This window comes from Palaemon carinicauda, chromosome 26, assembly GCF_036898095.1.
Source record: "Palaemon carinicauda isolate YSFRI2023 chromosome 26, ASM3689809v2, whole genome shotgun sequence".
Taxonomy (NCBI): Eukaryota; Metazoa; Arthropoda; class Malacostraca; order Decapoda; family Palaemonidae; genus Palaemon; species Palaemon carinicauda.
Genome location: NC_090750.1, coordinates 88674830 through 88691544, shown reverse-complemented (window position 1 = coordinate 88691544; position 16715 = coordinate 88674830). Strand labels below are relative to the sequence as shown.

At 41.1% G+C, this 16715-nt stretch overlaps 1 protein-coding gene across 1 annotated transcript in view; it reads left to right on the top strand.

Moving 5' to 3' along the window:
* Positions 1-14236, top strand: part of LOC137619676 (probable very-long-chain enoyl-CoA reductase art-1) — a 35783-nt gene extending 21547 nt beyond the window's left edge. The window contains exons 5-6 of the mRNA XM_068349929.1: positions 8009-8225; positions 12801-14236. Coding sequence (XP_068206030.1) covers positions 8009-8225; positions 12801-13118 — 535 coding nt within the window. The 3' untranslated portion in view covers positions 13119-14236. The remainder of the gene's footprint in view (positions 1-8008; positions 8226-12800) is intronic.
* Positions 14237-16715: the final 2479 nt, after the last annotated feature.

Genomic DNA, 16715 nt, shown 5'->3' with positions numbered 1-16715 from the left:
GTACTTCTGTGCGTGCCAGTCGTCCTCCCAGTCCGGGACCTCTTGCAAGCTCCCAAGCCCAGGGGAGAAGCAATGTCGAAGGGCAAAAGGGTTCGGCAGGCCTTGATCGGCGCACAGAAGTATCCTCGGTGGTTGCGGGCGTGTCTTACAGAGACCGTCACTCCCACCCGCAGACGATTGAGCCCTTATTTTGCTCGTCTGCAGAAGAAATTTCGGGGAGAAAACGCTGGACTCAGGTCTCAAGACCTCTTAAACGTAAAGTCCAGACCTCTAGAGTTCAACAACCCGGATGCAGTCATTGGGTTAGCTCTGACTCTCCGCAGTCATCAGGTGACTGCACACCTCCTAAGAGAGGTAAGGCGATGCCTCAGCAGACCTCATCTTCTGTTAAGGCTTTGCCTCAACAGACCTTATCGTCTGTTGATCCCAAGATGACTTTGCTGCAGTCCATGCAGTCGCAGCTTGCGGTCTTAATGCGTGAGTTTCAGGCTGAGAAGGTTACACCTCCTCCTGCGAGCGCTCCGCCTCACCGCAGTCCAGTCTGCCAGGCGTACGAAGTTGAGGTTCCTCAAGCTACCTTACCGCGTTCGGAGTTGCCAGTTACCAGCGTTGTGCAGCAACCTTAACCTTCCTTAAGGCAACCTCAACAATGGGAGCAGGAGTCTTATGCCTTGAGGCAAGATTTTCTTGCAGTTAGACCATCTTTGAGGCTACAACCTTTTGAGGTACGACAACCTCTACCATCCTTGAGGCAGCCACCTCAGCTCTCGCAGCTGCTACCTCAACTTTCCTCAAGGCGAGAGCCTCAACTCTTGAGGCTAGCTCCTCAGGAACCTCAACTCGTGAGACAGGAACTGCGTTCTGCGCAGCCGCTACCTCAACTCTCGCAGCTCACACCTCAAGAACCTCAACTCGTGAGTCAAGAGCCTCTCTCTGCGGAGCCACCTCAACCCTTGAGGCAAGCGCAACTCTTGAGGCAGGTACCTCATGCTATGAGTCAGCCACCTCAACGCATGCATCTGCCACTTTCTCCTCAACTTGAGCCTCTTCCCATTCAACTTTGAAATAACAAATGACAATAATAACACCTCATTACTTTCATAACTTGCATTTGTAATCATATACATGTATGCCTACACAAACATTATGATAATGGAGGTTATTCGTATTACTTAAATAAAAAAAAATATATATGTATTCCTTGCAATATATTTTTAACAAATCGCAAATATGGCAAAATATCTTCAAAACAAAAATGAATCATGAGTTATGAATGTAATGTAAATATTATGTTGATATTAAAACCCCATGCAAGCATGCATGAAGTAATGCAGTGTTGCCAACAGGGCGAGTTTCCCTGTCCTGAGGTGAAGTAGATTATAGATCGTATATTTAGTGCAGCTTAATTCTACGATTATCATGCCGGCTATCAAATTCATCAACAAAACAGTCTAAATCAATTCCCTCGGCACGTGCACTTTCAATGGACAGTAATGCGATATTACTCAATCTAGCACTGGTCATGGAATTTCTGAGAAATGTTACACGCCATGCAACATGCTCTGCTTCTCTTACAGCATGCTCTACATACAGCATGCTCTGCATACAGCATGCTCTACATACAGCATGCTCTGCATACCTTACCGCATGCTTCTCAGTCACACATCTTTGGTTGTTGCCAACTCACTAGACTGTCAAGCAGTTTCATAACATTGCCTTCTAGTCTGCTGCTTTTGCACCAGTGAAACCCTCACTGAGAGAACTTAGCTTTTCTCGGATATGGTCCCTGTAGATGAGAAAGTGCTTTTCTCCCTCCTTCTGATATTCCCTTGAGGACTCTGTCATTTGGAGAGGAGCCTTTAGCTGCGTAGCCTCCTATGGACTTTTATTTAAGCATAACATGCTTCCAGGGAAGGTAATGGTTCCACTTCAGTCGCTAACCCCGTCTGTTACCACACCTGCTCCCATAGACCTTGAGCTGTGTTGCAAGACATGCAGTCCAAGCTTAGTCCTTGTTAGAGGATTTTTTGTTTACGGAGTCAGTGTGTCACTGGGAAGACGTTCAACAACCAGCAGAAGTGACTTGTTGTGACGCAGTGCGGCAACCTCAGCAACCCGATAAGGAGTTGTCTATACGACCCAGACAGTCTAGACAGCTTCGGGTTGTCACTGTACTTCCTCGCTTCCCCATGGTTGACAGTTCACAGACTGTGCAGCAGTACCATGATCTTGTGTCCGGCTCCGTCAGACGACTGGCTTTTAAGAGCTCCCACAAGTCGTCGCTGTCTGGAGATTCTCAGATGGACTATGGATCTGACCAAGGAACTGGGCCTCCTGGTCAATTTTGAGGAGTCTCAGCTCGTCCCATCCCAGACCATTGTCTACCTGGGTATGGATCTTCAGAGTCGAGCTTTTCGGGCTTTTCCGTCGGCCCCAAGGATCTTCCAAGCCCTAGAATGCATCCAGAGCATGCTGAGAAGGAACCGATGCTCAGTCAGGTAGTGGATGAGTCTAACAGGGACACTTTCATCGCTGGCCCTGTTCATCGTGTTAGGGAGACTCCACCTCCCCCACCTTCAGTATCATCTAGCTGCTCACTGGATAAAGGACATGACGCTAGAGACGGTCTCAGTTCCTGTTTCCGAAGAGAGGAGGTCTTCTCTCGCGTGGTGTAAGAACAGCTTTCTTCTCAAGGAAGTCTACATTTGGCTGTTCAGAAACCCGACCGCCGTCTCCTCTCGGACGCATCAGACACGGGCTGGGGTGCGACTTTGGACGGACAGGAATGCTCGGGAACATGGAATCAGGAGCAAAGGACACTTCACATCAATTGCAAGGAGTTGTTGGCGGTTCTTCTGGCCTTGATAAACTTCAAGTCCCTCCAGCTTAACAAGGTGGTGGAGGTGGACTCTGACAACACCACAGCCCTGGCTTACATCTTCAAGCAGGGAGGGACTCTTTCGTGGAAGTTGTTCTAGATCGCAAGGGACCTCCTCATCTGGTCAAAAGATCGAAAGCTCACGCTGGTAACGAGGTTCATTCAGGGCGGTATGAATGTCATGGCAGATCGCCTCAGCCGGAAGGGTCAGGTCATCCCCACAGAGTGGACCCTTCACAAGAGTGTTTGCAGCAGACTTTGGGCCCTGTGGGGTCAGCCAACCATAGATCTGTTCGCTACCTCGATAACCTAGAGACTCCTGTTGTATTGTTCTCCGATTCCAGACCCAGCAGCAGTTCACGTGGATGCTTTTCTGCTGGATTGGTCCCATCTCGACCTGTATGCATTCCCGCCGTTCAAGATTGTCAACAGGGTACTTCAGAAGTTCTCCTCTCGCAAAGGGACACGGCTGACGTGGATTGGCTCCGTTCTGGCCCGCGAGAGAATGGTTCATAGAGGTACTGCAATGGCTGGTCGACATTCCCAGGACTCTTCCTCTAGGAGTGAACCTTCTACGTCAACCTCACGTAAAGAAGGTACACCCAAACCTCCACGCTCTTCGTCTGACTGCCTTCAGACTTTCGAAAGACTCTCAAGAGCTAGGGGCTTTTCGAAGGAGGCAGCCAGAGCGTTTGCCAGAGCAAGGAGAACATCCACTCTCAGAATCTATCAGTCTCAAGGGGAAGTCTTCCGTAGCTGGTACAAGACCAATGCAGTTTCCTCAACCAGTACCACTGTAACCCAGATTGCTGACTTCCTGTTACATCTAAGGAAAGTAAGATCCCTTTCAGCTCCTACGATCAAGGGTTACAGAAGTATGTTGGCAGCGGTTTTCCGCCACAGAGGCTTGGATCTTTCCACCAACAAAGATCTACAGGACCTCCCTAGGTCTTTTGAGACCTCAAAGGAACGTCGGTTGTCCACTCCAGGCTGGAATCTAGACGTGGTCCTAAGGTTCCTTATGTCATCAAGATTTGAACCTCTCCAATCAGCCTCTTTTTAGGACCTCACATTAAAAACTCTTTTCCTCGTGTGCTTGACAACAGCTAAAAGAGTAAGTGAGATCCACGCCTTCAGCAGGATCATTGTTTTCACATCTGAAACGACTACATGTTCCTTGCAGCTCGGTTTTTGCTAAACGAGCTTCCTTCACGTCCTTGGCCTAAGTCGTTCGCGATCCCAAGCCTGTCCAACTTGGTGGGGAATGAACTGGAGAGAGTACTTTGCCCAGTTAGAGCTCTTAGGTACTATCTAAAAAGGTCTTAACCTTTACGAGGACAATCAGAAGCCTTATGGTGTGCTATCAAGAAACCTTCTTTCCCAAGTTCTAAGAACTCAGTTTCTTACTATTCAGGCTTCTGATTAGGGAAGCACATTCTCATCTGAAGGAAGAAGACCTTGCTTTGCTGAAGGTAAGGACACATGAAGTGGGAGCTGTGGCTACTTCAGTGGCCTTCAAACAGAACCATTCTCTGCAGAGTGTTATGGATGCAACCTATTGGAGAAGCAAGTCAGTGTTCGCATCATTCTATCTCAAAGATGTCCAGTCTCTTTACGAGTACTGCTACACCCTGGGACCATTCGTAGCAACGAATGCAGTAGTAGGCGAGGGCTCAGCCACTACATTCCCATAATCCCATAACCTTTTAACCTTTCTCTTGAATACTTTTTATGGGTTGTACGGTCGGCTAAGAAGCCTTCCACATCCTTGTTGATTTGGCGGGTGGTCAATTCTTTCTTGAGAAGCGCCGAGGTTAAAGGTTGTGATGAGGTCCTTTAGTATGGGTTGCAGCCCTTGATACTTCAGCACCTTAGAGTTGTTCAGCCTCCTAAGAGGAACGCTGCGCTCAGTAAGGAAGACGAATTTATTTAAGGCAGAGTAATGGCTCAAGTCGACTTCCTTACCAGGTACTTGTAATTTCATTGTTATTTTGAATAACTGATAATATGAAATACGGGATACTTAGCTTCTTGATATACATGTACACTGGTTTTCACCCACCTCCCTGGGTGTGAATCAGCTACATGATTATCGGGTAAGTTTAATATTGAAAAATGTTATTTTCATTAGTAAAATAAATTTTTGAATATACTTACCCGATAATCATGATTTAATTGACCCACCCTTCCTCCCCATAGAACCAGTGGACCGAGGAAAAATTGAGGTGGTGTCAACAAGAAGTACTGCAGTACCTGGCCACAGGTGGCGCTTGTGAGTACACCCCCCTCTTGTATAGCGATCGCTGGCGTATCCCTTCCGTAGAATTCTGTCGGGCAACGGAGTTGACAGCTACATGATTATCGGGTAAGTATATTCAAAAATTTATTTTACTAATGAAAATAACATTTTTAATCGAGTCGAGAAGGTTGTACTAGAGTTGCAGATTCTCAACTCAAAATTGATATCATAAAGTGAGCATAAGATATCGATAGACATTTTTTAAAAGTAATGAATTGTTGTCAGTTATTAGATGGGTGAGTTTTAATCACAAAATTCAATTATAATAATGTATCTCCTGAGTACTATTCTTTGTTAGACACTGCACCGTACATACAGTATTTTATATTTTAATTTTACTTACTGTATTTCTTTTGTGTTTAATATTTTGTGTTTAATATAAGTGGAAAATATCAAAGAATAGGGTTATACTGTAGCTATAGAATTAATTTCTATATAGCACTTGGGTACATTTTAATCCAATTTAGTGGAAGTTAGTAAAACAAAATTTTGTTGGGATTGCAAGTGATGTGTGTGGCAAGAAGGTTGTTGGAGGCAGCATGAGGAAGGGCAGTGAATGGTGGAATGAAGGAGTGAAGGTAAAAGTGGAAGAGAAAGAGAGGGCTTTTGAAGAATGACTGCAGAGTAATAGTATAGAGAAGTATGAAAAATATAGAGAGAAAAAGGTGGAAGTAAAGCGCAAGGTACGTGAGGCAAAGAGGGCAGCTGACCTGAGGTGGGGTCAGGGATTGGGTCAGTCATATGAAGAGAATAAGAAGTTTTGGAAAGAAGTGAAGAGATTAAGGAAGGCTGGCTCAAGCATTGAAGAGACAGTGAAAGATGGAAATGGAAGGTTGTTAAAAGGAGAGGAGGCAAGGAAAAGGTGGGAGGAATATTTTGAAAATTTACTGAATGTAGAGGATAATAGGGAGGCAGATATAATTGCTGTTGCAGGTATTGAGGTGCCGGTGATGGGAGATGAGAATGAGAAAGAAATTACAATAGAGGAAGTGAGGAGAGCCCTAGATGTAACGAGAGTAGGAAAAGCATCTGGTATGGATGGTGTGAGAGCTGAGATGTTGAAGGAAGGGCGTGAGACTGTACTTGAATGGTTGGTGAGATTGTTTAATATGTGTTTTGTGTTGTCAATGGTACCAGTAGATTGGGTGTGTGCATGTATTGTACCACTATATAAGGGTAAGGGAGATGTGCATGAGTGTTGTAATTCAAGAGGTATTAGTTTGTTGAGTGTAGTTGGAAAAGTGTATGGTAGAGTAATGATTGATAGGATTAAGGATAAAACAGAGAATGAAATCTTAGAAGTACAGGGTGGTTTTAGAAGAGGTAGGGGTTGTATGAATCAGATTTTTACAGTTAGGCAGATATGCGAGAAATATTTAGCAAAAGGTAAGGTGGTGTATGTTGCGTTTATGGATCTGGAGAAAGCTTATGATAGAGTTGATAGGGAAGCAATGTGGAATGTGATGAGGTTATATGGAGTTAGTGGAAGGTTGTTGCAAGCAGTGAAAAGTTTCTATAAAGGTAGTAAAGCATGTGTTAGAATAGGAAATGAAGTGAGTGATTGGTTTGCCGGTGAGAGTGGGGCTGAGACAGGGATGTATGATGTCGCCGTGGTTGTTTAACTTGTATGTTGATGGAGTGGTGAGAGAGGTGAATGCTCGAGTGCTTGGACGAGGATTAAAACTGGTAGACAAGAATGACCATGAATGGGAGGTAAATCAGTTGTTGTTTGTGGATAATACTGTACTGGTTGCAGACACAGAAGAGAAGCTTGACCGACTAGTGACAGAATTTGGAAGGGTGTGTGAGAGAAGGAAGTTGAGAGTTAATGTGGGTAAGAGTAAGGTTATGAGATGTACGAGAAGGGAAGGTGGTGCAAGGTTGAATGTCATGTTGAATGGAGAGTTACTTGAGGAGGTGGATCAGTTTAAGTACTTAAGGTCTGTTGTTGCAGCAAGTGGTGGAGTGGAAGCAGATGTATGTCAGAGAGTGAATGAAGGTTGCAAAGTGTTGGGGGCAGTTAAGGGAGTAGTGAAAAATAGAGGTTTGGGCATGAATGTAAAGAGAATTCTATATGAGAAAGTGATTGTACCAACTGTGATGTATGGATCGGAGTTGTGGGGAATGAAAGTGATGGAGAGACAGAAATTGAATGTGTTTGAGATGAAGTGTCTAAGGAGTATGGCTGGTGTATCTCGAGTAGATAGGGTTAGGAACGAAGTGGTGAGGGTGAGAACGGGTGTAAGAAATGAGTTAACAGCTAGAGTGGATATGAATGTGTTGAGGTGCTTTGGCCATGTTGAGAGAATGGAAAATGGCTGTCTGCTAAAGAAGGTGATGAATGCAAGAGTTGATGGGAGAAGTACAAGAGGAAGGCCAAGGTTTGGGTGGATGGATGGAGTGAAGAAAGCTCTGGGTGATAGGAGGATAGATGTGAGAGAGGCAAGAGTGTGTGCTAGAAATAGGAATGAATGGTGAGCGATTGTGACGCAGTTCCGGCAGGCCCTGCTGCTTCCTCCGGTGCTTTAGATGACCGCGGAGGTAGCAGCAGTAGGGGATTCAGCATAATGAAGCTTCATCTGTGGTGGATAACGGGGGAGGGTGGCTCTGTGGCACCCTAGCAGTACCAGCTGAACTTGGTTGAGTCCCTTGTCAGGCTGGGAGGAACATAGAGAGTAGAGGTCCCCTTTTTCTTTGGTTTCATTTGTTAGTGTCGGCTACCCCCCAAAATTGGGGGAAGTGCCTTGGGATATGATGATGTATGTAAATACGTAAAATAGGTAGTACTGTAATTAGAATTCTTGTATTACACAACTGTATTTCTCTTTCAGCATTGCAGCTGGATGCTATACATTCCATTATGCCAAGAGACTGCTGGAAACGAAGTTTGTCCATAGGTTCTCTCACAGCACCATGCCCTTGTTCAATCTGTTCAAGAACTGCACATACTACTGGGGATTCACTGCCTATGTAGCTTACCATATCAACCATCCTTTGTTTACTCCTCCATCTGATGTTCAGGTTTATGGAGCTTTGGCAGCTTTTCTTGTAAGTACTTTTCATATTCAAGTTTGTCTCATTTTTCTTGGAAATAAAGTCATATTTCATTACATACTTATTCATGCTTATTTGCATCCTTAAATAGTAGTACTGAAATTCATGATTCTGATTTGCTGTATTTAATAAATGGTATCATTCATGGACATGAAGTAGAAGTTAAGATATTTAAAAATGTAAATACAGTAGATGCTTTTTACATGTCTTAAATTCTAGTCAAAAGCTGAAATTGGATATGGATTTAGAGTAATTGATAAACGTATCAATAATGCATTTGAAAAATTTGATAGTAGATGTTTGCTGGGGTTTTAAAAGACAACAGTTCTTATTGCAAAAACATCCCTTCTTTTGCTTCAGTGCGGTTGCAAAATTTCAATAAAAGTTTTACTTCAGTTGATTGAAGTACTGGTGAAGTTTTGTACCCTTGGTCCTTCTTTTAGTAGTTGTATGTACTTCATTTTTATTTTATTTTTGTAATAACTGAATTCCAAATACAAATTTCAAGATTATACCACTCTGGACAGATAGCTTATGGCCCTCCCATCTCACTCTTTTAATGTCTCTTCTCAAGACCAAGCAGGTCTAGGTTTTCAGTGCATTCACTCTTCAACGATTTCTGGGAACTTTCTATGCGTCTTCATTTTGCCACTTCCATATTTAAAGCGTTAATAGCTAACTAGCTCTAATTCCTTCTCATTATTTGCCAAAACTGTTTTAGTATTCAAATTCTCAGCCTTTTTGCCAGCTTTTGTATATGTAATATTTTTCTCTACCAGTTCTTCAGTCACAATAGAATTTTCATTTGGTGTCATCATGGCCATCTTTGCCAGTTTATTTTTTTGGCTATCTATTTTATTATCTATTCTATTGTCTGCTACTTATGCCAACCTGGCACCATCACCAATGCTACTAACTTGCTCCAGTGATTTTTGCTGTGCCTGCCTCTGCTGGTGTTCTTGTTTCACCAGAGGTTGTTCCTGCTGTATATTCTGCTCATGCAATATCAGCTATGTTGACTACGCTAGTTATGTCAGTGGTAGTCTTTTATTTCTAGAGCTTCTGCATTAAGGACTTTTCAAGAGACCTGCTGTTGTACTACTGCTGTCTTGCTTGCGCTTACTACCTTGCTTGAGTTTTCAGTTCGCTACATTGATGATTGCTACTTGGTAGCCTCTTCATGCTTTTGTACTTGATCCATAAATTTATGTGAACTTCAAGAAGTTAAACCTAGTGCATCTAGGAGAGCTACTTGCTTGGGTATGGTCATAAATACTGAAAAGAATTTGCACTTAACAGTAGAAGGTAGGATCAGTATGTTTTCCTTGATCCTGAGGCTCCACAGCAGGATCTGTATGTTTTCCTTAATACTGAGGCTCTGAGAGTCCCAGTCCTTTGATCAGAGGTAGACTCTTTGTATTGAGGGAAAAGCTGGTTCCTAACAGTGACTTCAGTTTGCTGGATTTGTAACTTCAGCTAGTAAATCCACGGTCACCGATAACTCTTAGATGAATACCTGATGTGGTCTGAAAATTATGTTCTGAGAGAACTTCTGTGGATGTTACAGATGCTTTGGGTTGTGGTTTGGCACTACTACACCTTTATATACTGTTTGTTCTTGATTCCTTAACTTGTACTATTCCTAGTGTTAAGAATCCAGACACTTTCTGCTTTGATTAATCAGCAAAATATTTATATGCATGCTGGATCATGTGCTGCTACAAATGATGAGAATAAATTCTACTTCTTGACCTAAATAAACATCTCTTTCCTTCCATAGACTACTCCATCAAGTTCAGATGCAAGCGTATGTGCATCATTAGGCCATTTGTGCTCTTCTGTTTGTCTTAGTTTTTCATTTTCTGTAGTAGCCTTTTTGGGAAGAAATGTAACCATTATTTATGTCACCTCTCCATATCCTCTTTCAACCATGACCACAGCTGAGACTGCAACTGATCATGTGATGTAGGAAGAGATAGAAAATGTACCGATGGCTCTAATTGTGATTGTTATTGCATTTATAAGGCTATGCAATGCCTCAAGGAATGCCTTGCTATGACTCCTCTAGTTCTTATGTCAGCAATAGCAACAACACTTTGCTAAGAATATGATACTGTCACTCACTAGGCTTTGTGCTTCTTTGCCACTAGGGCAAGCTGTTGATCATCTGTCTTTCAAAGGGTCCAGTGAGTTGCTCTGTTTGGAAGGTATCATAAATTTATAACTCTCCTTCACTCTATTCCGGTAGTAGTAACAACACTTTGCTAAGAATATGATAATATAAACTTATTTAGTTCTTAAATCCGTGAGGAGAGTAACTCCCGAGACAATACTGTATGCTTCTTTGCCACTAGGGCAAGCTGTTGATCATCTGTCTTACGAAGGGGTTTAACAAGTTGCTTTGTTTGGAAGGCATCATAACTTTTTAACTTTCCTTCTCTTTATTCTGGTAGCAGTGTCTTGTCCTCTGCCATTTAGTCTTCTTTGAGAGACAAAATAGGAGGCAGTCATTACCAACAAAGCTCCCAAGATGTCAAATGAACTTCAGACTTCTGCATTGAGGACCAAAATTATTCAAGACACTGACTAAGCCCATGACTCCTACCAAGAAGATAAATGTTTGATTCTACCAGACTGTTCTTCATTGACCCATAACATGATCAGTTTTGACTCAACAAGGCGAGGCTCTCTCTTTGGAAGTGTAGAATTTTTGTCTGTTACATCTTTAGTCTGGAGAAGCCACATGGCTAACACCTAATCAAGAAGGATCCAGCCCCACCTCCAGATAATCTGAATGACTGCGATGTTTATTATTTTAAATTCCAGACAGAAGGATTCCTTTATTCTTGTGGTTGTTTAACAACTATCTGTCTCTTCAAATCACTGCTATATAATTTTATAGTTAGAACATGGAAGTTTACAGTTGTACAGTACTGTAATATAAAAGGGTAGCAACGAACCCTCAAACGTTATACAGTACACTGTTACTATCTTTAGGAATCTTGCAGACTTCGCCCATCTACTTCGGATTGAGACGTTATATATTCAACAACTCTATCCTTCAATGAATGATGATAGAAAAATCCTCTCCCCATCATCATTAACCGAGAGTTACCTCTTGCACTATGAATGCTCAGTGGTACCCCACTGCCAATGATCAAAGCTCTAGATACCCAGTAATGGTTATATGCTACATTTGCACAACAAAAGTAGTTAAAAAAAGCCAAAAGTGATACAATTCAGTATAGGGCTGAACTTGTAACACTTATCAGCTTTTTATGACTGACTTTTGTATGCCCAACTGAACAAAATTAATATTAATAATTCATTAGGTTTGAGGAAATGGATAGAGGTAACACCTACTCCAACCATCTCAATGAAAAAAAATGTCTATATATTGTTTATATGTCCTGAATTTTGGAAATATATGACCTGCTGCCGTTTGAGAAGAAAAAAATAAAAGATGTGTAGTTAATAAGGCTATCACCTTTAATGTTACATCGCTAGGAGAGCGTCCCTTTCCTAATACAGTAGTACCCCGGGATACGAGTAACATTGAATGCGAGTATACAAATTTAAATTAGCTTAAGAGTATTACATCGGTCTATAAGTAAATATTTGACACTATATGAACAAGTACTAATGAGACTATCACTCAATGTGCAGAAATCAGTCACACAGTGCCCTTACACCACCAATGCATTCTTACACTCTCCGAACATCACTCGTAGAAGCATCATCTCATTCCAGTATCTTTAAATCTGTTCTTAGTTGAATTGTGACCGATATTTTGGGCTAACTTATAAAGATGACATTATTTTAGTGAACTACGAAATTATTGCTAAGCATGGACAAGGTACGAGTTTGGCCGACCTACAAAAAATTCACAAAAATTGCCAATAGGTTGGTACAGTTACAATACTGAACAAAAAATAAGATATCAAAACAATGAGCATTGCGAAAGGGGTGCTGACATTGACGAATCAATTGTCTGCTTATCTGGAGATGTTAAGAATGTGGGAAATCCCGCTAAAATTTGGAGAAGCACCCACCCAGATAAGGCTCTGGTAGGGTTAGTAGTAAATTTATTTAACTGCATTGCAATATCTCATTTTCTTGCTATTTTTAAATAAATGAAAAAAGCAGTTCAAGTGTAAAGTGATTCAGTTAGTGATAGGGAACATCGTTCAAGAGAGGGGGACTCCCGATATTTTACCAGAAGTTCTCATGAAGTTCTTTATAGAGGCGAGAAAGTATAGTAGGTGAAATATTTAGTAAAAGAAATGTTTCATGCATGTGTTTTGACTAGAATGTTCTTTAAGAGTAGATATCTGAATGGTGAGGAGACTAGACAAGGAAAAATGAGGTTGTATAAATTTTTCTCCAATGTATTTTTCCTTTTTATTATGTATTTTTCCTTTTTTTTGTAAGTATTTTTCCTCTTCATCATCAGGGATCCTATATTACCTGTGTTATTACTTCTTGTGATGTCTAGTAAATTTTAACGGTTGGCAATAGCCATATCATCAGAGATTAACATTATAACAAATTCTTAAATTAATTTTACAGGTATGTGAACTTGGCAACTTCAGTATCCACTTACTCCTCAGAAATTTAAGGCCAGCTGGGTCCAAGGAACGGAAGATTCCGTACCCGGACAGCAATCCGCTAACATTTCTTTTCAACTCTGTCTCGTGTCCAAACTACACGTATGAGGTTGGGTCTTGGGTAGCATTTACAGTCATGACAAGTTGCTTGCCTGCTGGTCTCTTTGCTTTGTGTGGTTTCTACCAAATGGCTGTATGGGCCCTGGGCAAGCATCGCAACTACAAGAAGGAGTTTACAAATTATCCCAGAAGGAAGGCAATTTTACCTTTCCTTCTATAAAAATTTTTAGTGAGATGTCATTCATTTTACTTCAACATCAAAATGGTTTTAAAAAGTTTTTAGTTTCATATCTCTGCTCGTAAAAATTAACTTTTGTTTTTACTGAGAATACATTAATTTCCCAAATGGCTCTGTGACAAGTTTAATAAGTATAAAACTTAACTTATTCAATTGTATTTCTGCCACAATCTCCATCGCTTCCTGAGGTCACCATTTCAAGATTTTTGTGTTTCATGTTTAGTGTTCAGGTTAAACTTAGTGGAATATTGATTTCAACAAAATAAAGCAATGAATGTTGAGTGTTTGCTTTGTGTAAGTGAAAAAGAAGTCACAGATATTTTGTGCTGGTGTAGCCGTTGTCATTTAAAAATTCGAGAGGTATTCTTAAATTTATGAATTTGATATGCTTAATTTTATTATATTATAAATGATTGTGAGGATTCATGTGTAAGTTACAGTCTAAGTCTAATTATTGCAATTGACCTCTATAACTTCAATGCCATGTTAGGAGTATTCAGAATTACCTACACAGTATTTAGTAATATGATAATTTCAGTAGTTGTTATTCTTGTTGATGTTTTAATTTTAGCACCAAGACAAGAGAAGTCTTATAAATATCTGTAAATTTATGTCTGTGTTTGTTTAAATGGCTCCATAGTGGAAGTTCCCTTCATGGTAATTTAGTGTCGTGCCTGTGTTATCATTCAGTGCATGGACCTGGATATTTGAAATTAATTTGCCATTTTGTATATTTTTACTTTGACTCATTGCTCCCTTCACTCTTAGTACCCTTAAGGTGTCATTAATTTGTACAATCTTGAAATTTTATGTATATTATGCCAGCTAGGTACGTACAAATTTGTTTTTTGTATTTATTTAAGAAATGCTTACTTTGATCATAGTTGTCATAATGACAAAGATAGTAAGTTACCCTTTACATACTTAGAAGTTTGATGTTATTGCCAATGTTCACAAAGTTACAGTATTTGATTACTCTCAGATTTAAGCATAGTTTAATATTGAAGAACTGTGTAAATTAGGGTAGTTTTAGATTATCTAAATTTTATGTTGTTTTTCATGTTAGGGTATATGAAAGAACAAATAAAGTAGTAAGCTAACTGGTGTTTCTCTTACTTGTGTAAAAAATAAAAAAGTCTACTGCTGGTTTCCTTGGTAACAACAGTGGTATACAGTACTGTACTGTAGAATCATATATTTAATACTTGAAATGTTTGTATATTCTTGTGGAACAAGCCGAGAGGCCATTACCTTTCGTAGCAAATCTTCTCAATAGAAGACTCATATGTTACGAACGATAAGAACAATACTTTGTTCTTAGCGAGATACAAACTATCATCATATAAACAGGTTTACTCTGTTACTATTTTGCTACGACCTGAATTAAGGAAATCGTTGGATTCTGGTAACATTGTATGGTTGCCAGCATCCCACCTCTGCTAGGTAGGAGCGATTGGGTCTGCGAGATTTGCTGCACTTTACTCCTCATCACAACTCCAATGGCATGCCGCTCGACTCGACTGCTGTCCACGCTACGCTTCGCATTGTGCTTTGCACTTTTTCTCTACAAAATGCATTTGTGATTAGGAGTGTTTCCCAAGTGAATACCTGCCCAGGTATTGGAGAGGTACTGTAGTCTTTGTGGCACCTTCATGAGTGGGAGGTAAATCCCCATCCTTTGTGACCAGGGATTGGCTGTACTCTCAATGGGGGAAATATAGTAGTCGAAGAAAGAAGGTGGCAAAGAGGGATTGCTCCCTTTCTGCTTCTTCCCCTGCCGAAAGCAAGAAGCAGAAGCCTTCCTTTCTGACTCCTGACCTTTTCATTTCAGATCCATCCTTATTGGAGTTCCCTGAGAATCTGATATCACCAAGAAGATGGCCATTTTGTGCATGATTCTGTTGATATTTCATGCTGATGTAGATCCTTCTTTTTAACTGGTTTTACAGCTAGAGCAACAGACGTTACAAATTAAGTTGGGGCTGCCAACTTATTAACCTTACAGGTCTTCATCTCCCTCTACGAGTGTGATTAACCCGCAAGATCATAGTTTTGTTTCAAATTTTACAGATGAGGGAGTCCTTTCCTCCACAATGCAACTCTGTTGGAAGGAGCTTGTAATTCTATCCACACTCATGATGATTCAGACCTCCCTTTAACTCCTAGGGGTCCAAAGGAAAGTCTTCTCCCTAAAACAAGGCAACTAGCTTCTCCACTGCTTCTGTTTCATATTTTTCAGAAATACCTCACCAAGAATTAGACCTGGTTGTTTCGTCCTAATGCAAAAGCAACGTTAGCTTTGCTCTTACAGTCTCCCAAACATGTCCCATGTTCAATTTTAGGTACAAGCAAGCATACCTTTTATATGAATAAACCAGAAAACTTGCAAATAAATAAGCACACGCTAACTGTTACGTGTCATCAAGCAGATGCATCAGTGGGACACACCGTCATCCCTTTTCCCTCACAAGTGAGACACAAGGCATCCATCTCACGAGTAACAACAAATCATATTGACGTCACAGGAATGAGATTTCCGTCCTCTATGAGACTAACATGTACCCTTTCAGGTCCATCTACAAATGGGAATACCAAATTAACTTCTACTATGCTTGTACCTAGATCAGTTAAAATACCTGTAGCTACGGGCAAGTTTAAATCTAAGCTCGGACAAGCACAAAAGTTTGAGATAAAATGGGAAGCAGAACAAAGACCTTTATTTCTTATCTGACTGACAATGGAATTTAGAGATGGTCTTCCAGATAGAGACAAAGGTCAGACTCCCTGCTATATTATTCAGCGAAGAGATATAGAGGGTTTTGGTGGGATACACCTGATCAATAATTTTTTCCCAAAATTCTCCTCATACTGGGTCTATTACTTTATCTTGTTCTTCGGGACCAAGACGAGAGGAAAAATTTTTCTGGCACATTAAAAGGTTCATGTCCTTTTCCGAAATGGGAACCAATTACAGTACTGTACTTCGGTCATGAATCAGAATACTGGAGGTCCCCATCTGAATATGATTACGATTGAGGACTCTCCCAAATAAATTACAGAGGCAACGGTAGACACCTCTGGGGTTTCCCCTTGAGAGGTTCCAACATCAGGTTCTGGAGATGCCTCCCATTTTTTTGAAGATCATGAACCTGCTTAGGCACATACATGTCTTGATGAACCACCAAGTTCCAAACCTTCAAGTAGGCATACTACTGACAGGATTCTCCCAGAACGTCAGAGTATACGCTTGAAATTCGATGTATCCCTGTCTAATCAAGCAAGAGACACTTCGGAACTATTGAACAAACAAGTGTCTGGATGAGGGACCTCACAGGATCGAGTCAATCTTCAAAACTGCCTCTTGCTTACTTTATCAAGGAAAAGAATATTTTACCCGAAATCCAGGGGATACCTAACTTCCCTTCTGATTGACCCTGATGTCGCACATCTGTCTCCGGGAACGTCGGCTGAGAAACTTCCTCACCTATCATCTTTATTTCCTGAATTGCAGAATGTAAAAGTTGCAGCTAAGCCAGCTTTAGAAGCATGCTCCTGCTACACCACTGGTCAGGAGCTGTA